Genomic DNA, 23,204 nt, shown 5'->3' with positions numbered 1-23,204 from the left:
AATCACATATTACAATTTACTCATTGTCACCAAGTGTGTCTTTCAGATGTTGCAGATTCACGCTTTTGGGTGGCTATGAAGAAATCTTCCACAGGTGGTACACATGTCTAGAGAGTTGTTCTATCTGTTGAGAGGCCAGACAAACGTGTGGTTCCTGAAGAGGGGCAGCAGCCTTTTCAGTAGTTGCAAGGGCAACAGTCTGGATGATTGACTGATCTGGCCTTGTAACAATAACCAAAACGGCCTTGCTGTGCTGGTACTGCGAACGGCTGAAAGCAAGGGGAAACTACGGCCGTAATTTTTCCCGAGGGCATGCAGCTTTACTGTATGATTAAATGATGATGGCGTCCTCTTGGGTAAAATATTCCATATGTTTGTACCTTCATCAACAGTTTGCAATGTGGCATGGTGTCAAATGCTTTCTGGAAATCTGGGAATATGGAATCTGCCTGTTACCCTTTACCCATGGTACAAAGGATATCATATGAGAAAAGAGTGAGCTGATTTTTGCACAAGTGATGCTTTCTAAAACTGTGCTAATTTGTGGATAGAAGCTGTTTAGTCTCAAGGAAATTAAATATTTAAACAGAGAATGTGTTCAAGAATTTTGCAGAAAGCCAATATTAAGAGTTGTTCTGTAAGTTTATGGGTCTGTTCTTTTAGTCTTCTTGTATACAGGAGTCACCTAAACTTTTTCCATTCACTTGGGACTTTGCACTGGGTGAGTGATTCATGATAAATGCAAGATAAGTAAGGAACCAATGCCGTAGAGTACTCTTTGTAAAACCAAACTGGGATTTCATCTGGGCATGATGACATATTTGTTTTCAAGTCTTTTAATTGCTTCTCTGTGCTAGGGGGTGCCTATTACTGTGCTCTCCACATAGGAGTCCATGCAACTGTCAAATAATGATATGTTTGTAAGAAATTCCTGCATGAACATTTTCTTAAATGAGACATTTGAAACTATAGCTTTCCTTTTGCTGTCTTCTGTTTCTACACAAGGTGCATGAATAGAAGCCTTTAACCTGCTTAGTGGTTTTGCATGGGACCAGAATATTTTCAAGTTCTCAGCAAGATCTTTTCTTAAGGTATGGTGATGGTAATTGTATGCTTCGCGCATTGAATTTTTTATAGATGCAAGAATCTCTAATAATTTTTCCTGTTACCATGTGCACATTCTTTTGAGGAGCAATCTTCTTCAGCACATTCCAAATTTTGTTGCTAAACCATGGTGGGTCATTTTGATTCTTATTTCACTTACTCGGCATATATTTCTCTAGTGTGTGGTGTACAATGCGTTGAAGCTTTGCCCATAATTTCTCTGTGTAGTGCTGTAGTTCTAGAGCCTTTGGTCATTCCACAGTCACATTTTTTAAAGCCTGTGGTTCAGCTCTGTTAAAAGAGCTACTCCAAGGCCTAGTCAACAGTTAAGTACAAGATGACATCATTCTAATGAATATCATTCTTTTTGTTTCCATTTAGATCTTGGTTTCTGTGTGCGCATTCAAATAGTCAGTTGTCCAACAACCAAGAAATTTATATTTTTTACTTTGAGTTTGAGCAGTTTTTATTTTTTGTTTGCTAAATATTAAATTTATTTTTCCTAGTTTTGATACTGTGATCCATGTGTTGAATTCGGCTTTGCCAAAGAGGGTTACAAGCACAGTATGTAGAAATGATAGTCATGTATAGCTCCCATAATCATAGTTCCAAAGTAACTTAACAAAACAACCACTGACACTAATCTTTATACAAAATTCATGCCTCTTGTTGTATGAGATAGATACACTTGGAGATTTTCATGTCTCAACTAAAGATAGAAATATAGCTGGGGGTGTGATAACATTATTGACAACATTCATTGTTGCTGTGCTATTAGCACGCAACAAATTTGTTACACAGACAGATGTATGGTTAACATTGCTTGCTAAGAGAGACTGTATCTGATTCATCTTAAGTGTGTGCAGAATTTGGACATAAGGAACAATTCCCAACACCTATATTTTTGCCAGTGCGTTCATTTCATTTGTCATATGATCATAATGGTGATTTCTAGTGATGGAGTTGTGCTCATTCATAGCACATCTACAATAGTTAAATGTTACTTAAAAATCAGCACCATTGTAGTGTTATGGGCACAAATTTTCACCTATACTTCTCTGTCTGCATATGATATTTTTTAGTCGTGTGTGCTGAGTCGCATATAGGCACAATAAAAAGACTGTCAAAGTGAGCTTTCAGCCAACAAGGCCTTTACTGGAAATACACCACACACAAACACCCACACACAGGTGCGCGGGCGCCCACGCGCCCACACACACACACACACACACACACAACCTGCAGTCTCTGGCTACTGAGGCCAGATTGTGAACAGCAGCACATGATGAGTGAAGCAACTGGGTGGTGGTGGGCATGGGGGGGGAGACAGTAAAGTGCTGGTTGTGGTAGCTTACAGGGACGAGGTGGAGAGAGGGCAGGGTAGTTAAGTTAGGTGCAATCAGGCAGTTAGGAGAAGGACGGGGGGTAGCAGAAAAGGAGAGAAGTAAAAAGACTGTGGGTGTGTTGGTGGAATAGAGGGCTGTGTAGTGCTGGAATGAGAGTAGGGAGGGAAACCCTACCCTGCTATTTCCCCTCCTCCCCACCCCAGCCTCCTCCTTATCCCCACCACCCAGTTGTTTCTCCCATCATGTGCTGCTGCTCATAGTCTGGCCTCAGCAGCCAGAGACTGCATTAGTATGTGTGTGTGTGTGTGTGTGTGTGTGTGTGTGTGTGTGTGTGTTGTCTGTTTCCGACAAAGGCCCTATTGGCCAAAAGCTCGCATTCTGACAGACTTTTTGTTGTGGTTATCTGCAACTTAGCATCTCCACTATATGGTGAGTAGCAGCTACCCTTCTCATAGATTTGCAAAATAATAGTGCCAGAGCTTTTGTGATCTTTCTTATAGTTATATGGCTGGTCACATACATTCAAAATTGTGAAATGTCTGTTCATTATTGTGTGGAAATCCTCTCTACAGAGCTTCATTTCTTAAGTAATGTAGTCCGTTGACTCACCATTGTATTTTTCAAACCTTGCTTGGTTTATTGTGTGGGGTCAAAGAGAGGTACACAGGAGGAAATTTACAGTAATACACTGTCCTGTCACATTAAAGTGATCACCTGTCAGAAACCTCATTAACCACCTTTTGCAGTGCGGACTGCTGTGAGGTGTTCAGGAAGAGACTCAGTGAGGATCTGGAGCAGTGGTCAGTTGCGCTAGGTTTCCCACCTAAGAACTCATGGCATGATCAGCCCGAGTGAGGTGGTCCCATAGATTCTTGCCAGAGAATGCCGTGGAAACATTCCCCAAACCATAACGCTTCCTCATCTGGCCTGGGTCCCTTTGCTTTCAGAGGTTTCATGATGTACACGGCAACAGCCATCTGTCTGTTGGAGCATGTGATTCATCTGAAAAGGGCACAAGTCGCCACTCTGTGTACATCCAATTCCAGTATTGGCATGAAAATTCCAGCCCTCATTACTGATGAACAGCAGTCAGCACAGGTGCATGAAACAGGTGCCTGCTGAAGAGGCCCATACGCAGCAATGTTAGTGCAATGGTCATTGAAGAGACTGTTGGTAGCCTCCTGGTTCATTTAAGTGGTCAATTGCTTAACAGTTGCATGTATACTCACCTGTACACATGTCTGCAGCCATTGTCCACCACTGTCATCTGTGGTCCATGGTGCGTGTCACAGTTTCCTTGGTGCTAGTTTTGCATAGTACCATTTTGCCAAGCCTAGTATACTTTAACCACAGTGATACATGAACAATTTACAGACTTAGCCATTGTTGATTGCTACTAATGCCATTTGTCATCAATGAGTGGTAATTTCTTGTTGATGCCAAATGTGGGTGGTGATAGCATTAAAGTGATTGGACCTTGTACATATATATTGTAGGAAGGTTGTGTGAAATGATTGGTGCATAAAATGCATTTGTAATAAAATCCCTGTTGTATGAATAAGAAAGGAATAGTGATGTAGTAATAGCTAAAATAAAACAGTTTAACATTAATGATTTAAAGTAGAGTACATGATATTTTTAAGTTTTGTTCACAGTAGCCTGAATTAGACACTCGCACAACTGTTACTTGTCATTTAACTGTCTCAAAGTTTATCTCAAACATTTTAATTTTGTTAAGAGTTAAGACTATTTATTATCCCTTCTCATGAAAAAGTTAACAATCGTGATCTTTGGATATGAAATTAGGTTTCAGAGAGTGGGTTATTTTTGTGCAAAGTATGACATAAAAATTACTAAAATTTCTTACATTAAGGTGTGATCTAACAGTTCTTTATGGGCTTTGTGCCATAGACTCCCGAATGGCAGGAATCTGATACATGTCAGCGTTGCGGACGTCCGTTCTTCTGGAATTTGCGTGCCATGATGGACCAACGCCAACTGGGTCTGCGACAGCACCATTGTCGGTTATGTGGTCGTGCAGTATGTGATCGCTGCAGCAATGGTCGTTCGACTATTCCTGTTATGGGATTTGAATTTGATGTTCGTGTCTGTGACCCTTGTCATGTCCAGCTGAAGGATGCTGAGTAAGTGATACAAATTGCTCATATTTACAGTACTTTTCTGCAAAAAATAGGAAAATAAACTATGATGAGCATTTTTTGTTTATTGTTTTCCTGTGACTCTTTCTGATATTGTTACTCTGTAAAAAAAAAGAGAGATTATTTTAGTGTAAATTGTCGAATACCTCGTGTGTGTGTGTGTGTGTGTGTGTGTGTGTGTGTTCGCATTTGAGAGAGAGGGAGAGAGAGAGAGAAATAACAGCCCAGTTATTTGTAACATGTTGCAGTGAACTTCTAACTGCATTCTCTACGAGTGTGAATTATGCTTGTGCGCACATTTTTTTTTTTTTTTTTTTTCTATTTAGTTTGTTTTGCCAAGCAGTAGATATAAGTATTTGTCTGCAGCTATAACTAAAATGTAGTCATCTAGTTGTTTTTATAAAAATACTGGTAAAAATAGTGATTGCGGATGAGCTAGACAGGGACTGTGTACATATAAGTGGCAGGTAAATGAAAGAGAGACAGATGGAAAAAGTAAGCTGTTTCTATTTCGAAAGTAATAACCATAACTTTTAATACATTTATCCCACTGTAAGTCAAGGCAGTTGATGCCTTCATGGAAAAATTTTTGTGTGCACCTCTGGAACCATGATCATACCCAGGCTGTAATGAACAGTTTACTTACTTTTTTCCACCTCACTTGTTTACATTTTGACTCTTCCCCATAGAATGTGGGTTTCGAGACCTCAGCCAGAATAGAGAGAAACATGACAAGAATAAGCAGTATTCGTACAATATAAAATTAACTGGCTGAGGAATCAGAGAAAGAGAACTTGAATTTTTAAAGATATTAGGGAGTTTATTTATATATTAGTCACTAGGGAAAGAGAAGAAGCAGAACAGAGAATTAGACAATACTGAACACTCTACATGTAGGGGAGGGGAATTATTAACAACCTAGTTTGAGAAAGGCTAGTATTGAAATAATACGAAATGGAAGTGAGAGTCAGTTTTTATGGATGATAGAATTTCACAGTGGGTTGCCGCGGTGAATCAAGTGAGTAGTAGATGAATCATCTGAAAGAAACATTATTGATAGAGGGCACCATTCTTCTTCACATATCGTGTCGTGGTACTCGTGTTCCCTGTTTCATGATGATACAAAAAGATCCGCACTTCTTTGATATCATTCATCAATTCTACTGGATAAGGATTCCAGAAGAGTTCAGAAAATCATAATGTCGGCAGTCTAATTAGTAGATTTGTTAAATATTCTAAGTGTTCGGCCTACAAAATGCAGTCTTTGCTGCGACGTTCCTACAACACTCTCAGTAAGATGTTTCAATTTGTGTTGTTAAAATTTAGTTAATTAAATTTTAATTAATGGTAAAGTTTAATTCATAGGTATTAATTTGATTATATAATTTTTAAATTTGTCTGATTTACTATGGATCTTCAGCTTAAAGGAATCCTCACACTTTTTATTGTTTACAGTTGTCACTCTTTGCCTCATGCTAATATTGTGTCTAAATATTTTTGTTATTAGTTTTCATCTTCTGATGACTTTACTAGACAGTAAATGATAGCATCATCTGCAAACAATCTCAAAGGGCTTCTCAACTTCATCATCAGGATTAGTTAATGTCAGCAGGCCAGACATAACTGTTTTAATTAGGTTCTTGAGTGTCAATAGTTATCTGTTAAGTTAGCTTGTTCAGTTCTAACTGGATTGCCATGAAGAAAGGATGTGATTGACACTGTATTTTGTGTTACACAGCACTACATTGAAAGTAAATCCCTTTTTCTGTTGTACAGCACTGTTCTTGGTCATTGATCTTGAACGTAAGTTTTATTGATTGTGTCTTTATGTACATAATGGGGCAGTTCTTGTGCCACAGAGGCATAGTTAATTTATCGGTTTCACCATATTAACACAAATGGTTGATTGTTACAGACTCGCAAGGGAAGAGGAAGTGCATTGTCAGAGGTGAAATGTTATCAGAGTGTATTTGTGGTAAATGTAATACATAAGTGTAATATGAAACTGGATTCATTCATATTATATATTAGATGGGTAAAATACTGTTGAACTTTCATTGCATCTGAGCAAAAGTTCATTCATTGGCTCAGAACCGACTTGATGTTACATGTTTAATAGGTTATTCAAAAGTACTTTACCCCAGATCTGGCTGAGCAAACTTACTTATCACTACTTACTACTTTTGATCAGGGAGGGTAGCTCTGTTGATGTTCTCTTTTCACTGTGCAAGAAAAACTCTTTTTTTCTAAATTATGAAGAAAATTGCTGTGACTAGTTTCGGTCTGTGAGTTTATCTTCAGGTGTCTTCGGACATGTATGCTATTGCTCAGAACTGACTGGTGGTGCTGAGCTGTGGGACAGTATTACTGGACTGGTTTTTAATACATATGCAAGGTTATTCGTAAGTATCTCTGGGTTTCAGAAGACTGCAAAAACTATTAGACATAAAGAAAAATAAACACAGAGGATCTGTCCAAGTTTAAACTAACAATGTGCACTGTTGCGTAGTTGCCCTAGCCTCCTGCCTTGTCAGAACATGTAGACAAATCATCAGCTCCATGTTATTGTATCGAATTGGTTTGTACCTGCCGATAGGTGACCCAGTCGACAGATTTCCAAAGTGGGCAGCTGTCATTGTGCCTGCAGGGGCTTTAGCTAATTGTGCACACAAACACTCTTCATCTTTTACTGGCGTTTGTTGCATAACAAACGGTACCCACATTGAGCACCTGTAACGTGAGTTAAAAACGAGAGATGCTCCACCAACTGATGTGTGTGCATTGCTCTACGTCTTGTAGTTCATGCATTGTTACCTTAGCAGACACTCGAGGTATTCGTGAATAACCCTTTAGAAACTTGTAGTGTGACAGAACATTGACATTGACAAACATTTCTGCAGTGAAGTATCACATAGAGAAAGAAAATGTTCCTGTAAGGAAGTACTACATGATGATCTGTCACGAACAGTACAGGTCTAGCGTGACAGCAATCTAGCACAACAGCCATCTGGTAGTACTACAGGTGCACTTAAAAGAATTAACGCATGCATTATCTGTGAAGGCGCACTAGATGGCAGCAATGCGCGAGTGCACAGACGGGGCTACTCAAGAGTATGCTTGCTGCTTGTTACTGTTGTTATATGTGCCTAGCAGCTAACGTCAGCTATTCATATTGGAGATTTTTACACATTTTTTAGTGATCAAATTTTCATTTTTGCAGTAATTACACAAAAGTAATATTTTTTGCCAGCAGACTTTCTTTTATGCAAGGTGTTTTTAAAAAGCTTTCTTTACTGAATGCTGCATGATCTAGAAATGAAATAGACCAAACAAGCACTAAGATGCAAATCCAGGCATACAGTAAGTAAAGGTGTCTGTATGATCCTTGTGGCCTACTGTATCATAATAATGTATGTCAGCAATCATTTATTTCTGAGGAAATATTCATATAACTATAGATGTGTGATTTTCAATTGTGTACATAGCACAATTTACGAAAGTTCATGTTCCACTTGATTACTTTTCTGGTTGTATTTCACCATGCTAGGAAGGAAAAACTGGATATAGTTGGCAAACTTACAAAATATTGTTAAATTCTTACTTCCAAAGAGGTGAAATTGCACCAGTGTCAGGTAAGCAAATTCCTTCCTATCTTATCTATGTGGCACGTCTTAAAACAAGCCACATCCATATTCATGAAGTGTCGAAATTCCTTCGGCTCTTTAGGCCCCCATTCCTTCATTAATAGGGACTATTTGCCCCTGCAATCTTCTCTTCTTTCCAGCCAGCTTCTGATCTAACAACATCTGACTTTCAATTGTTGTTGTCATTCTGCCCAAATTTTAGTGGTTACAGACACTGCCAGAGCAGTAACTCCAAAAACAACTGTGTCCTCCATGGGCAAAATGCTGTACAAACATAGACTTGGAGAAAATAGCATTGCAGGAACAAGTGTCATAATATGAAATGAACAGTTGAGTGCATAATTCAGAACAGTAATAGCATAATTGTATGATAGCCCTGTAAGACAACAATAATTACTTTATAAATTGGAACCTTGAACACTTACAATTTTTTTTAATTCCAATGAATTACTTTACAAGAAATCAGACATTCTTCATAGAGTTTTGTGCAGTTACTGCTGTCTAGTGTGCATGCTTATATTCTTGGTGACTAGTATCGTGCACATATCCTGTATGCAATCAGTCAACATGAACTTGTGTGTGTTTCCAAACATGTACACTTTGGGCACTGTTGCATAGGTGTACACCTTAGGTGCATTGTGTAATAGTGGCCTTAAGGGGAGCCGATTTTTTTTTTTTTTTTTTTTTTTTTTTCCCCCCCCTACCGAAAATTAATTGGAACATTCCTCTTTAATGTAAACTTTGAGTTATTGTTCTACTCGTCCTAGAAGTGGAGTTATTACCATTTTCCTCCACGCCTGCAGAGGAAATGGGCGGCCGCTGAATGCTTCTAACACCCTCTCGTGACTTCCTGGCGAACAGCTTGGCATTTTCTCAGCCTGTTACGCATACAGCGCCTTATGTTACGCATACAGCGAGTGTGCAAGGGTTGGGTAAATTGTTTTCTGTGACAAATGAAGCGCTAATAGCGCGGAACATCATTTCTTTGCTGTTTACCATTTCGAATTAGTTCAGTGTTGCGCCTGTTGTTGGTAGTATTATACTTCTTGTGTAAAGCATTGTTCTGGTTACGATGCCACGTTTTAGTAACCGTGTATATAAGAAGAGGAAGAACGTAGGGAAAAGAAAATTAACACTAACACCAAGTTGCGATACTACAATTACTGAAACAGTGCATTTTTCTGCTAAGCAACACATGGCTGGCCATAGCCCTGTGACATCTTCTAGAAAATACTACCTTGGGGATGGTGACTCCAAAGGTTTCAAGACTATAGAGGAACTGAAGCCATATGGAAATGAATTTGTAGCTGAAAAGTTGGAACGCATTGGGCATGTGCAAAAGCGTATGGGTGCACGGCTTCAAAGGCTCAAACAAACTTTGGATTCAAGTAAGCTCAGTGATGGAAAGACAATAGAAGGGAGAGGCAGGCTTACTGATGAGGTGATTGAACGTCTACAGCGATACTATGGGTATGCTATAAGGCAAAATACTAGTAATGTTAGTGACATGCGAAAAGCAGTGTGGGCATTGTTCCTTCATATAACATAGCCTGTGCCCGAAAGATTCCTGGTGCAAATATAATGCATAAAAGGACTATGATCACAAACATGGTTTGCCAGCAGCTGTGATAAATGCAATAAAACCAATTTTTCATGACTTAGCGCAGCCAGAATTGTTACACAAATGTCTACACGGAAAGACGCAGAATCCTAATGAGAGCGTAAACAATTTGATTTGGAAAGTGATTCCTAAAAGGGTGTTTGTAAGCATAAAAACACTGCACTTTGGCATTTATGATGCAATAGCAACCTACAACCAAGGGAACAGTGTGAAGTGTGAAGTTCTGAAGGCATTAGGATTTACAGCTGGGGTGAACACTGTATGAGCACTAAGAAATATTGACAGAGAAAGGATAAGAGGAGCAGAAAGAAGAGAAAGGCATATGAAGTATGATGGAACAAAAGGCCAGAAAAGAAGACAGAAGAGGAAGCTTTTGGAGGATGAAGAAGAAGGCCCTGATAATCCATCCTATAGTGCAGGAATGTATTGAGAAACTTTGATAGCCATTTCCCGTAAATTAGAATCCCCTGCACCAAAAGTATGAAGTGCTAATAAGATTTCCAGATTTTGCAAAATGAGCTGTTTGAAGATGCTGCTGTGATGAAGAGTGTATTGTAGTAGAGAGTATTGTAAGTTATTACTGTGATCTCTCTTCCAGCATTCAGTTTGATTTATAGACAGTTTGGAAAACTTCATGCAAATCAGAAATATGAAGAGTAACTCCACACCATTGCTTCATGCTGAAATTGTTAATACCAGTGACGGGACTGTTGTCAACAGCTGTGTTGATGTCGTTGCACTGGTTCCCATCAGATCACTGAAATTGAGCTGCATCAATTGTTGTGATTAGTACTTTGGGGGATGACCACATGTTTTTGACCTACCAGGGTTCACTCAGCCTTATGATAACAGTTGAGGAGCCACTTGACCAAATAGTGATGATTTCAAGTCACAAAAACTGACAAAAGGAGAGCAATGTGTTGAGCCCCTACCCCCAATACCCACATCTGGTAACGCCATTTGGCTGAGGATGACACAGAGGTCGATTGGTACCATTGGGCCTTGTGGGGGAGTTGGGGGGGTGGAGGGGTGTGTGTGTGGAACTGTTCCTGTAATAGCTAGAAAAAGTCTAAGAAAGGTTTTGGGAAAGCAAGGCACAATGTTGTGGAGGAGTGGGTTGATGATTGTAATGTCGTAAAACTGTGTTATAGACCCGTGCAGCGAGAAGCTATTTTCATTGGAACTTGAAGAGTTTTGAATGATGTGGGGCTAGATTTTAGAGTTTTCATAAAAGACAAAGAATCTCCTTACACAGATCAGAAGAACATTGTGCTGATATTTTTATTAACAGTCCAGTGAGGTGGGATGGCTAGAATGCAACAGGTGAGATGTGTGTGTTCCTGTGGCTATTAATTATGTGAAGGGAAGAACAAGAGGTTGGCAATCATCGTCATTGTCACAGTCAGCCACTGTAGGGTAAAGGCCTCCTCCAGAGTTGTCCATTCATTATGATCCTCAGCTTCCAACATTCACATTGCTCCTACATATTTTCTAATTTCATCTGTGCCTTTGTGTTAAATCACCGTCAGTCTTTCAGCGTGTCTTGGAATCCTGCAAAGTGCTTTTGTGATCCATCCATCTTCCGTTTGCCTGACTTTTTGTGTCCTGCCCGCCTCCATTTCGGACATCACATCACAACTGAGGTATTTTCTGGAAGAAGGGTCCCGAGGTCTGTGTTCCCTTTTTCAAGAAATTGTTTAAAATTAAACAGTGTGTTACATAGAATACCCTATCAAAGTCAAGCCAGAGAACAGGGCAGTTTCTTCCTGAGTCGTGTGTGTGCAGCACTGCTCAATTAATTTTTAATGTAACGAGTGCTTATGACTTCAAGAAACCTACTGCCAAGGGAACTGTGTTTAAAATTCAGAAGTATTTTGTTCTGAAATACAAAGTAGATGGTTCAGTACTACCCTCACTAACATATAAAGGTCCATATACATAATTCTGACTGTGGGAACAGATGTACAGTAATGGAGTATTGAAAAACTGAGTTTATCAACACTGGCATTAAGCCAGAAAAAGAAAAGGGAGTTGGGGATTTATTTAAGTAAATGGATGATGAAAGTAGTTCGTGGTTACACAGTGTGCTTGACACTAGTCACCAGCAACCAGGTGTTATTTAGAAAACAGATATCCTTGTAGGACTGGGAGAAGAAAAAGGGTGAGGAGGAGGAGGAGGAGGAGGAGGAGAAATAAAAGATCCTTCAGTTACTAGAAATTATAACAGAGAAACTGTCCATCATAATGTATGGACCACTGAATAAAACAGTTGTATTTTATTTCTGTTATTTTATTTTTGTACCTTTCTGTGGGTTCCTTGATTGTAATTTTTATTAACAACAGTATTACTGCTATGTTCTCATGCATTCTGAGGGTTTAAAATAACATTTGATAAAAGAAATGTTTATTAATTATAACCTACTGACACTGGTTTATGAAGAAAGTGCCTATAAATGTTATGTTTTTAATGTGAAAAATATTTACTTAATAATAGTTTTGCACATCCCATTAAAATATACTTGTATATTAGAATCAGGTTGTTATTGGGTTATATTGAACATAAGTATTTAAACTGTTCTATCAAGAAAAAAAGTCCTATGTACTTTTCTTCTGGAAAATGCTTCAATCCTCTCTTCCACTTTTGTCTGTTCTCTGATACCTTCTTTCCCCCTCTTCTAGGAATTCATAACTCACACCTATTTGCTTCTTACTGACAAAACCCTGTGTTTTTAATTAACTTCGAATTTACACTGGATGTAAGTCAGAACTTCCAATAGGCACAAAATCTAAACCTTACGTGTCAGACACATTGCAAACTTATTTTTTAAAACCTTTTTTTTAGTTTACCAAGAGATCTTCAGGCCATTTTTGCTTTTCTGTTTATTTCTTTTGTTGTCCTCAACTCTTCTAATCCCAAAAAAACTTGTTAACTGTTTATCAAAAGAAATCTCAAATCTCAAAAAAGTAACCAAATTTTGGTTATTATTTATTGCATGACATATGGCAGAGCCCAGTATGAAAGGGAATGTGCATAAGAACCTGTTTGCAAAATAACGAGTGCACATATGCATGAACATGACAACGTATCAATGCATTTGTAAGTTACATTCTGGTTCCAAGTCAACAGGGGTGATTTAATGATATGTATCAGAGAAAAGATATGTATGGCAAATATAGGGCTCAGCTGTGGGACCTAGCATCTTAGAACAAAGAAACGCATAAGGTTGTCTGCTAGAGCCTAAGTTGGTGTAATGCAGGCACTTCAACATATCAGTTTTAAGTGGCAGGGGTTTGAACTATTGTTACATACAGCAGAGGTCCGGTAAGAAGTGTGTCATTTAAGGTGCTGCAGCCTCAACAAGAAATTGTGGAGTAGCTGTTGCCAAATGCTTTGTACACTGTGCTTTGCTTTGACTTGTGTGTTGCTCTTTGTTTTCTTTTCTTATTTTGAAATGAATGTAGAGAATAATCCTGGTTCATCAAGAGATTAAAATACGTTTCTCACAACACCAGAAGCAATCTGTGCAACCATGTGTCAGTTCTGCCTTTGCAGAAACATGCATGGGTTTTGACTGCTTTCAAGAGGGTGGAATGACTTTCCTCACACTCCTCCTCCTTGTTGGATGATCAAAGTTCTAGTTTGTCTACGCTCACAGGAGACTGCTGCATTACATAGTACCTGCACTATACTATCTGAAAACAAAACTGGTCGACTTCTTTTGACCATGCAAAGACTCTCCTGTAAAACGTGAGTAGAATTATTTTGGGTTCTACTTCTGCCCTAAGTATCTAGTCAGTTACCTCTGTGTCAAGAATGGGTCACATGGCTATGAATACCTACAAAAAGACTTGGCACCATGCTTACCAGGGCTTATATGCTACAGATTTTCAAAATCTGTGTTCTGTAGATTTGGATGGGAAAAGAAAGCTAATGTCAACAAACACCTTGAATCAGAGGAGGGCCCACTTCAACAGAGAGAAAACACTGTTGCTTTACAACAGAAACAATTATTTATTGAAAACTGAAATAGAACCAAAGAAGAAAGCAAGCAAATACCATTTTGGAAAAAGACTTAAGTTTAGCAAAGGCATGAATTCAAATCAGAAAGCTCTTATTGTAGACAATAAAAAGTTTTTATTCTCATTTGCATGCCACAAACCACTAAAACTTCCATTGGTTGTAAGTAGGCTATATGTTCTGTTTTTACTTCTGTATGGCATGTGCATCAAGTATTTAGTTGCAGATAGTTCTTATACTCATTTTCCAAATTAATGTACCCTCTTTATTTCAGTCATACACCAATGGCAACATTCCATGAAGCAAAACATAGCATTGTCTATATGGATTTAGATGAACCACGAAAAAGATTGTTAACAATTGGTCAGGACCGTCTAATCAAAGTGTGGGATGTCTCGGCTCTCCTACAGTGAAGGCATAAGAGTATATTGGTGGATATCAGATATGGTGCAGCTAAATTGCTTCACTATATGCAGCGGAAGAGACTGATGGAACTACAAAGTATAAATAAGATATATATGTGTATATAAATGTGTATGTAAATAAACTGTTATATGTGAGGAATATGTAAAAGAAAGTATGACTGATTTATTTTATTGCCAAATGATTCGAAAATCAGTATGTTATATAATGCTAACGTGTTAATAGTCAGAAAGGCAGAGCTTTATTAAACTGAATTTGTAAAATTATTATTTCTACTAGATTTGAACAATGTTCATTTATGATGCTAAAATATTTATAATGTTAAATAGTAATATCAGCAATGCTCCTTTGTTGTTTAGAAATTTATTTTATAGCAGTGATGCAGTTGTCAATCATCTATGAAAAGTCAGTTATATGTTATCAGAGTATTATTAATTCCCATTATAATTAAGTGCCAGTATTTATGAATGTTCATTACTAGTATCCCAGATGCTCCATCCGTTTACAGGCAGTTGAGATATTTGCATTTGATGTTTCTTATTAATTCTGTATGAGTATTTACTTAGCATCTGGATGCATCTTGTCTTCAGTAGAAATTCATTTTGTTGATTATTAAAATTTTTTGAGAATTTATAGTATCCTAAAATAAAAATTTGTCTTTATATGTTTGGCTTGTTATTGAAGTTCTTATTTATTTTGCGTAAATGGTTGCTGAATCTTATTTCTTCTGGAACTACTTACTGATTACTGTACATGCATTACAAGAGAATCGTTTATTTGTATTGCCCTTACAGAATTATTTCTAAAAGAGGATAGTTGTATATGAGATGTGCAATTTTATGAGAATTTTGGTTGGAAGCTTTAAAAATGTAGGAGCATATTCACAGGTAATAGTATCTTGCAGCAAACATCTGTGTGGAACCCATTACTTCATTCCCAAACACTTGTTGAATCTTGCAGATCATTTCAACTTGAGAATTGCCAAGCTTAAAGCAAAATATGATACACTAATGTTGTTCAGTTTTTTTCTGTCATTTTACCCACAACACAAAAACTGACAACTGCTACTTACATGTGTTTACTTGTCAACAGCTAGCCAGCAACTGGTTGTTTCCTCAGTCACGAAAAAAATTTGGCATGTGCAGTATATATGCCTACAAACGTAGACCCTGTGCACATACTTAGATACCGTTATTGGTTTCAACAATAAAAAATAGATCGGATACTTTTTGAGCAGCCCCCGTACATACTTTATTCTAGTCACCAACAGTTGTGTGGTCATACTTTCTTGTGAATCAAATCGGAATGAGAAGCAAGTAGCCTTATGCAGAACGGGCAGTAATAGTGGCAATGAAGTAGCATATAAGGTGATATTCTGTGACTGACAAATCAATATCTTGACTAGACTGTTCATAATTTAAACCAAGTACCTTGTTATTACATTAACAGACAACATATGCTTAAATCTACCAATATTGTTCATGAAAATTGTAGGATTGAGAAACACCAAACCAGAAACAGTGAAATGTCTTGTGAAAATTAACACCTGGAGCAAGGTTTTAATGTATAAAGCATTCTCTGGAAACCATCTGGCCTGTTGGTGTACTGTAACTACCGTATTTACTCGAATCTAAGCCGCACCTGAAAAATGAGACTCGAAATAAAGGAAAAAAAAAAAAATTTCCCGAATCTAAGCCGCACCGGAAATTTGAGACTCGAAATTCTAGGGGAGAGTAAAGTTTTAGGCCGCACCTCCAAATCGAAACAAAGTTGGTCCATTGTAATATGAGACACAATTTAGGTCGAATGAATGACGATACAGCTACAGTAGTTTGGTTTGAGTCGTAAGCTTAGCAGTTAAGCTTTACCAGGTAGCCTTTGCTATGCGTCAGGCGCTCCATTCGTATTTATACGGGTACCCTTCCTTTTTCACGTGCTTCGTCTGGTTTGAATCAGTTGCTTATTTTACTTTGATCTGATAAGTGCTGTTTTCTTTGTTATAGGTGTTTGCGTCACTCTAAGCTGAAAACGCATTACTGTACTGTGTCACGCATTGTTTGTCGCACTCTGATAGTGTGTGTTTACGGCCTGTCGCCGCTCGCGGCATGGCTTGCTTTTGTGCGCGCTACCGCCGCTTACAATTAAAAAAAAAGAGAGAATAATCGTCTCATTAGCGAAACAATGGCAAGAGACTGCTATTTGTTGTTACACTGCTGCTTTCTTTGATAATGATCAACAAGAACCAAATAATAGACTGTGTATATAGAACATGTTCTGAACGAGAGTTAGGCAAAAATGTTTCTCCGTTTGAAAATCTTTGCGGCCACTTCTTTAGTACATCAAATTCTGCACAGAAATTAGAGTCATCTTAGAATTAAAAATCTGGTCAGTTGGCGTGCTTCATTTCTGACTGTATCACTATTAGGCATAAGAATAATACGAATATAAACATGACACGATACGTATATTCTTCTGTGTTTGCTGTTGTCTCACTCTAGTTTCGTAGTTTATTAGGCACGCAGGATTTAAATGAGATAGCAGCAAACACGAAAGAATACATGACAAAATGTTGATATTCGTATTATTCTTATGGTGAAGAGAATACTGCATGTGATTCACATTTCATCAGGTTCTTATTAGCAACCATCTCTTCTCACAGTTAGGAAAAAAATTCAGAAAGTAGAGTTGGCCATATTGACAAACATCCCAAACAATCTTGCAAGTCGGATTTTCGTAGTACATTGAAATTCTGCTACATTCGAAGATGAACAATACTGAATTTGTATTTACTTCGTTGGATAATGTATGAAAATGCAGTGGTCGAAACTCGGGGCGGAGAAAAAAAAAGCTCATGTTCCACCCTTTTTTTTTTAATTTATTTACTGACGCGGAGGTTTTGGTGCCAGTATTTATCTTTGTGCCTACAAAGCATGCATGTGTAGCGCTACATATATTCGACGGCAGAAGTTAGTTGTGGCGGCACCTACCAACATTTTTCAGAACTTCCACTTGCTTTGCACTCGATTCTAAGCCGCAGGCGGCTTTTTGGATTACAAAAACCGGAAAAAAAAGTGCGGCTTAGATTCGAGTAAATACGGTACATATTCACTGTTTGGTGTGAAGGTGCTCAGTAGGCATATTTTGCGTTTGTTCAGCAAGTAATCAATCGAAATGAAAAGCATATACTGTTCTTGAAAAACCTGTGTAACAGCCCAAGCAATATAATACCAGGGCAGCAATGATCAATAGGTAATGCACTTTTACTGAAGTTGGCAGAATATATTTGGAAATGTCAATGATGGAAGTCAGGAGATGGTTCTGCATGTAGATAACAGGTGTAAACATTACCAATGGACATTATTGTATGTCCCCATTGTGCTTGCATAACACTGTACAATCTGCAGAGAACATTAAATTGGTCACAGCTACAGAACTGTAATGCCAGGCAGTGGGTCCAGAGTAAATCTGCTTCTGACTTTGAAATAGCCTCCATATTATGAGTAACGTAAAGTTATAAATATCTTTGAGTGTGGTGTGAGAGAAGATCCAATAGTTCAGACTCGACATTGTAACACAGTATTATGGCTAGAGTAGAGTATGGCACTGAGACAGGACATGACATCTGATAAAGTTTTAAATTTTCAGAGATTCTATCCCATATGTTTGTTTCAAGTTTCAGGATCACATTTTCTGTCTTCAAAGCATTGCGGGTGCACATGTAAAAGATATAACATATGCAGCGGATTCCAGAATCATGTGAATTGCTATGGCCTCATAGTTGATAGTTAAAGCTGGGCTCAATTATTATTATTCTCATAATTTTTTCTCTTCTCTCTCATAAAACCCATTTATTAATAATGTAAATTGAGTGTCATGCAAGAGATCCTGATTGAAGTACTGATGCATCCATTATATGGCAGCAATGTGCAATGATTATTTTAGTCAGCAGTGCAATAGCCTTATTCAAGGATTGGTGTGAGAGATACTGTTTGAAGAGGTCAACAATGAGAAAAGAAAAGAGTGAAGTTGATTGGAATTGTCTTGAAATGGAAGAATGCCCATCCACTGTAGCGGTCATAGGGAGAAGTGCATGAAAATAGAATACAGATAACGTGGGAAGAAGGGGTAGTGAAGAAAGTAAATGTGTAACATAAATTTGAGAAGTTGCAGAAAAGAGCATGGGAATAAGAACAAACATGAATGCGGCAGCTAAATAAAGTGAGATAATGAGCAAAGGGATAAGTCACATAATATACTGATGTGGCATTGTGTGCATTATTAGACATCTCTAAAAAGGAACTAGTTAATTAAAAAATAAAGTATGCTTCAAGAAAGATGTCAGACAAATATTATTTGGCAGTGTTATGTGCATACCATCTACTCATTTGATTTAGTAATTAAGAGTGTGCCTTCATATGCTAAAAGTTGGTTGCCTGATGTAATAGGTTAAAACATTGAGTGTTGCAGTCTAATGTTTGAATTCATCATCTTCATATATTCTGGTGTGACATGACAGGCACTGCTACTACAGCTGTTTGGGAAAGGGCAGCATGATGCAATGTAAAATATATTTTGCTAATACATTGTGAAGTGTTTGGCAGTTTGGAGTAGGGCAGGAGTTCAACTACAAAACACCGCTGGAAAAAAATGTTATTGTAATGTCAGAGAACTTTTGTTTTTGAGATAGATTAGTTATTTTATTGTATATTACACCATATAAGGTTCAGTGTACGTGCTTATTTCATTTGCATATCTGCACAGATATGTGTGCAGTTGTTCAAAACATTGAAAACTGTCTTCAGCAGCAATGTTTTATTTTTCATCAGTTTCTCAGAATTTGTAAAATTTCTCCCCTAAGTGTCATCTTTACATATGGGAACAGGAAGAAATTCAACAGTGTACGTGTGTGTGTGTGTGTGTGTGTGTGTGTGTGTGTGTGTGTGTGTGTGTGTGTGTACACTTGCTTGAATAATGATTCGTTGTAAGCTAGTGAAGTTTTGTCTCGTTTGTGTGCGAGTCAATGACTCAACGCCTCTTCTGTTCGGTTATTGTAAAGTAATTTTTAATTAGTTATGACCAGTTAGTGTTGTCATACTTGAAACACTAAAAAGATTTTCATTCCATTTTTATTTGGAAATTTTCTTGTCGTAATAATACTTTATAGTTTGTGTATAATTTCCATATAGAAATACTTAGTCAAAATTTGACCCTTGGTATGTTTCAATAGTGAACAACACTTGTATGACCTAGCCACATCTTCAATATTTCTTTCTCCTGCTTTTCTCTGCCTAGATTTTTTATTTATTTTAAAATTTACTTCATTTCCTCTCAGCTGATATGTATCTGGTCTGATGGATGTCCTACATTGATTATGATTTGCAGGAAAATTATTAATTGTAGTTAATAATGAATTGTAATTATCATCCAATGAAATTTGTTTTTCTGTGAAACACACACACATTTTGTAAGAAAAACAGTATGGAAGATGTTCCATACAGGGTAACCTTGTTGGCTCCAATATCTTTGTAAATAAACTGTTGTAAGAGTTATACAGTGAATTTCTAATATTTTTCTTTTGACATGTAGTAGGTTGAAGGTAACCTGGGAAATTTTCAATGTGTATAATTCAACAAAAAATATTTACTTAAAATGTATCCACTTTTAACCATTCATACTTTCTTTGTGTCAACTGAAAAATATGAACACTACACAAATTCAGGTATTAAGAAATTGGTGGTACTATTATTTAGCTTGCTTTATCATTATTAGTTACATTAAAAATGGAATTTTTTTTTAAATTATGTTATTTCTTTTTTGGACCTTGACAAATTTCAGAGAAGTAAAGGGCTTTTTTCCTCCCCTCTGTGTTCTCCATTTCAATGGCAAAGGACAGTCTATGTTTCTGGAAAATAGTTGTGTATCATATAATTGCTTTATAGCTTTGCAATTATTGATGCAGAATGTGTAGCTACATTATACATTTAGAATATTTCGCTAAACGACAAGGGAAAAAAATTGTGCTGCTGAAAAGTGTACAGAGCATAATTAAAATTCAAGGCTAGATTTTCTCTCAAAATTTGCTGTTGTACTAGAAGAAATGTTATATGAAAGTGCTCATTTGAATCTGTGGTGTTAATCGTAACTTAAGAAATAATGTGAGTTCCTACATTGTGACACGAAGTGTTACAATTTTGTATTTTCATCAAAATTTGAAGTACCCTGCACAAGAGTTTTGTAACTGTAAAAGAATGATGTGAGAGGCAAATGATCTATTAGTGCAAAAGGAATTTTGCATAGCACATTTATTTCTACATATAGCCAATGTGTTTGTGATGTCAGTAGAGGAGATTTATTACTCCTCAACCAAATAAAACATATTAAACATCACTATCTCTCAGAATTAAAAAAAAGTGGTTGTCTTTTGACTTAACACCACTTTGGCTTTTTATTTAGCCTCACAATGCTAGTTGGGTGCCCTTCTGCTCTTTCCATCTCATGAAAGTCAAGTAGATACTGGTAATCAAATATAGGAACTCCAGATGCATAGTATATGACACTACTGTTAGACTGTGGGTGTCATCGCTATTTTAAATGTGGAGAGAACGCTATAGGTGTAAGTAGTTACGTTCTTTATAATTACAGCTCTTTTAAATTTTGATAGTTCCTTCGATTGTCATGAACTGGAATAATTGGAATTCTGCAACTTTTGCATGGTAACAAGTCATTCCTTGCTGTGATGTGTCTTCTGAAACATACTGGTTGTGGCCAGTTTTTGATAAATTAGCAAAGTGCATATTACACAGAGTTCACAAAGACCTAGACAATCAAAGTGCCAGTACTGTGAAGCACTGGTTCTTCCTTTTTTATTTTTTCTTTCTGCCTACTCCCTTTCACTTATGTTTTGTTCAAACCAAATTTTTGATCCCATTTGTACAATCACTTGCTATCTTATAAGCAAAGATCAGACTGGTAGTTGGACATAATTGTTTAGATATCTTCAATAATTTGAAATACTTGAGCTACCCTTTTGTCACTCTTTTATTTTCATACAATAGTATATAGTTATGTCATTTTGCTAAGCTAATCTATGATTTTCCGAGTAGGAACTTTATTTTCAGGACCTTAAGCTACTTTCAAACAACACAAAATCACATGTACTTCCTTGCACCATCCTCTTTCTTAGGCACATTGCTGCATTAGAAATAAACATGGGTTATTTAATGACCTATTTTCTTAAATTATAAGGAGAATGTAAAGCCACTGGAATCACACATTTTGGTCTTCCTTTATAATGTAAATCTTTAGTGTGTCTGCATATTTCAAGAATATATTCTTTTTGCTTGCAAATGTGGTTACGTATATAAGGCAGATCACTATGAAAAATCTAACGCAGCTTATGAACTGTTAAGGTTATTAAATATTATGTAGTATATGAGATTTCGCTTGTCTGTTATTATATGGTACTTAGGAAAAAGTTTGAAGTTACTGTTGCATCATTTGTTGTGCTGCTTTCTTGCCAAAGTATCAAGACTTGTTCCAGAGTAAAATATGCAGATCATTTTGCACTTTAAAAAATTAAACACATAACTAGCTTGGCATATTTTTATAAAACAGTTATTTCGGATGAGATTTTGTTGCTGAATTCTCTCGATATTGAACCAATTCCTGACAGACATATTTTACCTGTAAGGCTCAAGTCATATTATGTTGTTTGTTTATGAAAAGAACATATTCTTGTAAGTGGTGTCATTAGGAACAAGTTCACTTGATGTTATCTATTTTTTTCAGTTATAGATACAAAAATAAAAAGTCTGCAGAAAGACTGTATTATCTTGTCACTTTGTTCTTCTTTTTGTGGTATTAAAGCTGTGAATTATATGATTGTGTTGTTCAAAAGCAGTTTAATTTTTTTTTTTATTTTGTTTATGTGACTAGATATACTGTTGAATCATACTCGTAGCACAGCATCATCAACAGAGATGCTAAGTGGACCAATGTATTATTTTGTGTTGCTTAGGATCACACTTGATGTACAATTAGATGATATATCAGAAGCTTTATTATTCATAATTAAAAAATATGAATTTTTAATCTCTTTTATTGAAAGCCTCCTAACTGATATTACCAATTGTTTCAAGGAGGCTCCATATCTAAGTTTGATTAAATTAGTGTAGGAGGTTTTGTACATGTGGAGATGAGAGCCTCTCTAAAAGAAATAAACAACTTTATGTCTTAAATGGTTAGCACATGTTGCTGGGCTCAGACACTAAAAAAACATAGCATTCATATTAATCTAGATTTTGTAATTGCTTCATTTACTTGTTCATACAAAGCATTGCACTGTCGTGCAGTAATGCAATACCTGCCCCCCTTTGATCAGTCAAATATTACTCAGGTATGCCAGAAGTTTTTTGGTTGACACACTGTATTGGCACTTGAATCTTGATATTGTTTCATAAGCGCATTATCATTCAGCCATAAACCTCTTCTCTTGGGACCATGAAGTTGGGTTTATTTTTTGTATGTGAGTTTGCACATTCTCACAAATTTCTACTCTGTGAGTTTAACTGCTGTGAATTAAATTTTGAACAATTTCATTCCTGACATCACTGGGTAATCTGCATTCCCAGCATCTAACTACACAGTATCCTCTCCATTGACACCTTTTAATCCCTGGGGGCTGGTTCCTACAACAGAGGGATGGTAATTACCACTGGGAAATAATTATGTGGATGTATAATAGGTTGTGATGGGATGGGTGAACAAGAGGGGAAAACTAGAAGGGGAAACCTATGCTTTACTGGTGCCCTAAAATGCTATTCCCATTATATTCACAAATGTCTCGTGAAAAATAATCTATGCATTTGTGCTTGTTATAACATCTACATT

At 37.0% G+C, this 23,204-nt stretch overlaps 1 protein-coding gene across 1 annotated transcript in view; it reads left to right on the top strand.

Moving 5' to 3' along the window:
* Positions 1–14,977, top strand: part of LOC126161649 (WD repeat and FYVE domain-containing protein 2) — a 59,284-nt gene extending 44,307 nt beyond the window's left edge. The window contains exons 6-7 of the mRNA XM_049917635.1: positions 4,362–4,594; positions 14,167–14,977. Coding sequence (XP_049773592.1) covers positions 4,362–4,594; positions 14,167–14,305 — 372 coding nt within the window. The 3' untranslated portion in view covers positions 14,306–14,977. The remainder of the gene's footprint in view (positions 1–4,361; positions 4,595–14,166) is intronic.
* The last annotated feature ends 8,227 nt before the right edge of the window (positions 14,978–23,204 follow it).

Source organism: Schistocerca cancellata, chromosome 2 (genome assembly GCF_023864275.1).
Source record: "Schistocerca cancellata isolate TAMUIC-IGC-003103 chromosome 2, iqSchCanc2.1, whole genome shotgun sequence".
Lineage (NCBI taxonomy): Eukaryota > Metazoa > Arthropoda > Insecta > Orthoptera > Acrididae > Schistocerca > Schistocerca cancellata.
The sequence above is the reverse complement of the archived record's forward strand: the minus strand, read 5'-3'. Positions and strand labels throughout refer to the sequence as shown.